Source organism: Mytilus trossulus, chromosome 4 (genome assembly GCF_036588685.1).
Source record: "Mytilus trossulus isolate FHL-02 chromosome 4, PNRI_Mtr1.1.1.hap1, whole genome shotgun sequence".
Lineage (NCBI taxonomy): Eukaryota > Metazoa > Mollusca > Bivalvia > Mytilida > Mytilidae > Mytilus > Mytilus trossulus.
The window spans coordinates 79,300,988-79,304,787 of NC_086376.1; the positions used below are offsets into that span (position 1 = coordinate 79,300,988).

Sequence of the window (3,800 nt, forward strand, 5' to 3'; positions counted from 1 at the left end):
AAACCAAGGTTTCATCATATATGAAAGTCATGCAAATTTTATAAAGATTGCTTATATTTCTTATTCTTGATAATTTGATGCACTGCTGTTTTGTGATTACGCATTTTAATTCTAAAAACTAATTATATGAATGTTTTTATAAATGTCCGAGTGATTAATTAATTAAAATTATCCTTTTCAATTTGCTTTTGAATTTGAATATATTTTTTTAATTGGCTTACAAACAGTTATTTCTAAAATTTACTTCCACACAGTAAATACGTATCATTTGAACACAATGAGGTATTCAGGATAAGCCTGGCTGTCAGAGAATATAACAAAGATGCCAGGACGATGAGGATTGTCAACAACACTGTCATATAAAATATGACCACCAGCAGCTCCGGGCTTAGGTGGTGGTACTCTAATGCCACCCTGTCCTTTGGTAAATTCTCCTACAAGAACTTTACACATGTACATCCTCTTGTTACCATTAGGATCAGGACGAGCATACTGAGCTTGTGCAGAATAAGTTGGATTGACAGCAAAGTATACTCCATTACCATATGCCACAGCTGAAAGTTCAATGATATTTGGTTATTTAACTCTAACATTGTGGGTATACTTTATATATGTTCTTGTATCTACTGGTAATAGTTTGAAAACAAATTTGATGAAAATATTCTTTTCAATATATAAGAAAGTTCTGGGTAATTATTCCATAAAATTTCATGTTAAAAAAATTCATAGAAATTAAGAGCGGAACTGTGATAGCAAATTATATATAACAATCATTAAAATAGAAAGAATGCTTTGCTTGATTTGAATTACCATTCTTTCCACAATAACTTCTGTTAAATCCGTATGTTTTAATGCTATCAACTGCATCCATGTTTGTGCCGTGCCAAAGAATACGTTCATTATTAATTCCTGTACTATTTGTAGAATCCATTGACTCTTTCTTATTTAGATATAGTAGCTGTAAATTTCTGTTCTGTATTTTCTCTATCTTAAAAGATGTAAAAAGTGAAATTATAAAAATACTGAACTCAGGGGAAAGTTCAAAAGGAGAGTCTCTAATCAAATGACAAAATAAAAAACTAAAACACATCAGAATCTTAAACTGATCTCCACAAGGTGAAGACAAATTTCAAATTTGGGAAGATATTAATTACAATAAATATGAAGCTCAATTTTCTTTTCTTTCCCGTGTGGAGACATTAATATAAACCTGTATTTATCTTTATTTATGTATATCATATTGGGATATGAACAACTAACTTAATGTATAAATAACATGAAAAAAAGAGTTTAAATGTCACCTCATAATATAGTATGCTTTCGAATAGTTTTCCAATTTTAATCATGATCAATTTGGTATCATTGAAATGCTTCATTTCTACATAAAACACAACTCTCAACATGATCAAATAGAAAATACATGTTGGTAATAATGACATTTGCTTCTGTTCATTAAAGATACCTTTATTATACTGTTATAATATCCTGCCATGTTCGTCTGGAATTTTTGTACAACGTATTGGTATTCTTTATCAGCAGGTAGTAATGTAACAATCTTTATATCTTCATCTTCATCCATGTGTGCCCAGTTTAATGGCAAATCAAAATCTGCAATTGTACATAAACTTGTTATAAATAAGATTTTTTTACTACTCAAATTTTTAATTACAGTCTTTAAAAAGGTAAAAATGTCAAACACATTTCTAACAATACCGGGTGATGATTTATAGCTGACCAGAAAGGTCTAGTAAGAACAATAACTGATTAGGCTATGAATCAACACCAGGCACTGTTCCTCATACTTGTTATACATTTGTTTTTGTTATTTCACATAGTTTCGCTGATATAAGTATGAGGCTTGATTCACTTGATCCTATTAAATCCAAAGTCTTTTATAACTTATTTCATTTAACCTTCACACGGCGATTTGCTTAATCAGAGGATACATATGTTGTCATAGAAAAGAACGCTACAAAATATCAAGCTAAACAGAATAACTCGATCAAATAGACATATATTTTACATCCCATATTTACCTATCATTCTAGATTTTCTGAGGACAGCTGTAGGATCAGTTGGATCAGGATATTCCTCACGATCAGTAAAATCCCTAATATACTTCTTTCCACTTTTATCTATTTTAACGTCAAAATTTAAGACGCAAAGATTAGCATAGAACTTAACTTATTATATACATCATATTATCATAAAACTTTGTAAGCAGTGTTATAATTTATTAAGGTTTGGTCATACCAATGTTTTTAAGATTGGTCAACTATTTCTATCCTATACGGTCCGAGACCACAATTGTCGTCCCTTGATTTCCGACCCTTGATTTTCGTTGTTCACGAATATAGTCCCTAGTGGTGACAGTAGGTTACTTGTCATTAATTTTTATACCCCTATGAATTTTTTTTCTCCATTTTTAATGCCTCAAATAAAAGAAATTGGGTCCAGAATTAAGAAAAAGAAAGTAGTAATTTGTTCCAGCTGAAAAAGTTTACAAATAATTACTTCGAAAGCTGTCAAAAGATTTCAAGACGTCTCAAACATAAAAATTGTCCATATTTTGAGTTAGAAGATTTCTATAATTTTGATATAATTTGTCCCAAAAGTAGTACAGTACACTGTTAAAAAGTTATTGAGAAACCGCTGGTTGGATTTTTATTTATTTTTATTTATGTTCTAAAAGAAATGCACTGCGAAATAATTGTGGTCTCCCAGCTTTATCATACTACCAAAACAAAAACTATAACCGAAGGAGAAAATTGTATGAAAGATACACAACGACACATGAAGTGTTATTATGAATAAATTGTATAAAGTGCTACGAAACATTGTAATTTATTGGATTGTAACAAATGACCTTGAATAATAATCTGATTGTTATTGTAGATGGAAGTAAAGGTGAATCTACTATGAACACGACCTTACATTTAACCTGTCATCTTACTTGAAGTTAGAAAATCCGGCTGTGGACATCCTGATGGTTGTGTTCGGCGATGTCTTGGTTTTGGCCTTATCAGTGTATCAGAAGAAGCCCTTGGATTTTGTTTCTGTAAAATAAGGATTGATAATAAAACTACAAAAACATTCTTAAAGATGTTGGTATAATATATGAATCATTGTTAAAGATAAGGAATTAAATTTAGCAAACTATGCCAGTAAAACAACCATTTATAAAATCCTATACAGAACCTTACTTTAACTATATAATATTTTCGCTTTTAATTTCTCAGTTTCGCCGCAACTTTTTCAAAGCACATTATATATAATATGGCATACTATTGAGATTACATTGATACTTCAATGTCATACGAATTTGCTTTATTTATCAAATATAATGGTCCTGAATTTTGAGCTGAAAGAATATGTTTCATGTATTTTTTTCTGTTACATATTCTTACTTCTTTTAAACTGTTTTTGATTATATGTTTTGTTGGGTGCATCGGCTAGACGCATTGTGGGAGGTGGGAGATCTAAACTTCTACCCTTTGTTGCCTAGTGCGTTGTTTTTAAATTTTCATTCATTCGTATGGTTTGGAATTAACTGTCGCTTTCATTTCGATAAACTATAGCTAGTATACACGATAGAACGGAGACCGCAGAAAAAAACTTCAGCATGGGAAATTTTGTCGTAAAGTTGTCACAAATTATATTTTTTTCTAATGCAGTTTTATGAAATTACTAAAAAGACATGCAACCCTTTATATATTAGCCTAAAGAACAATGTCATCAATCTTTTCAATTATGTATGGTCAAAATAAAGTTTTTTTTAACATTTTCTAAGATGAGTAATG

At 30.2% G+C, this 3,800-nt stretch overlaps 1 protein-coding gene across 1 annotated transcript; it reads right to left on the minus strand.

The window, feature by feature from the left end:
• Window positions 1-264: 264 nt before the first annotated feature.
• On the minus strand, window positions 265-1,586 carry LOC134716066 (protein mono-ADP-ribosyltransferase PARP15-like). Its single transcript, XM_063578793.1, has 3 exons — window positions 1,463-1,586; window positions 811-988; window positions 265-554 (listed from the first exon to the last, which is right to left on the minus strand). The coding sequence occupies exons 1-3, from the start codon at window positions 1,577-1,579 to the stop codon at window positions 265-267; spliced, it is 585 nt and encodes a 194-aa protein (XP_063434863.1). The 5' UTR covers window positions 1,580-1,586.
• Window positions 1,587-3,800: the final 2,214 nt, after the last annotated feature.

Bases quoted from the DNA above. Each gene is read 5' to 3' on its own strand.
- LOC134716066 (XM_063578793.1), bottom strand. From the start codon at position 1,579: ATGGATGAAGATGAAGATATAAAGATTGTTACATTACTACCTGCTGAT. The intron at 989-1,462 runs GTATCTTTAATG...ACATCTTTTAAG, and splicing joins ATTATAACAGTATAATAAAG to ATAGAGAAAATACAGAACAG. The intron at 555-810 runs GTAATTCAAATC...TTGAACTTTCAG, and splicing joins AAGTTATTGTGGAAAGAATG to CTGTGGCATATGGTAATGGA.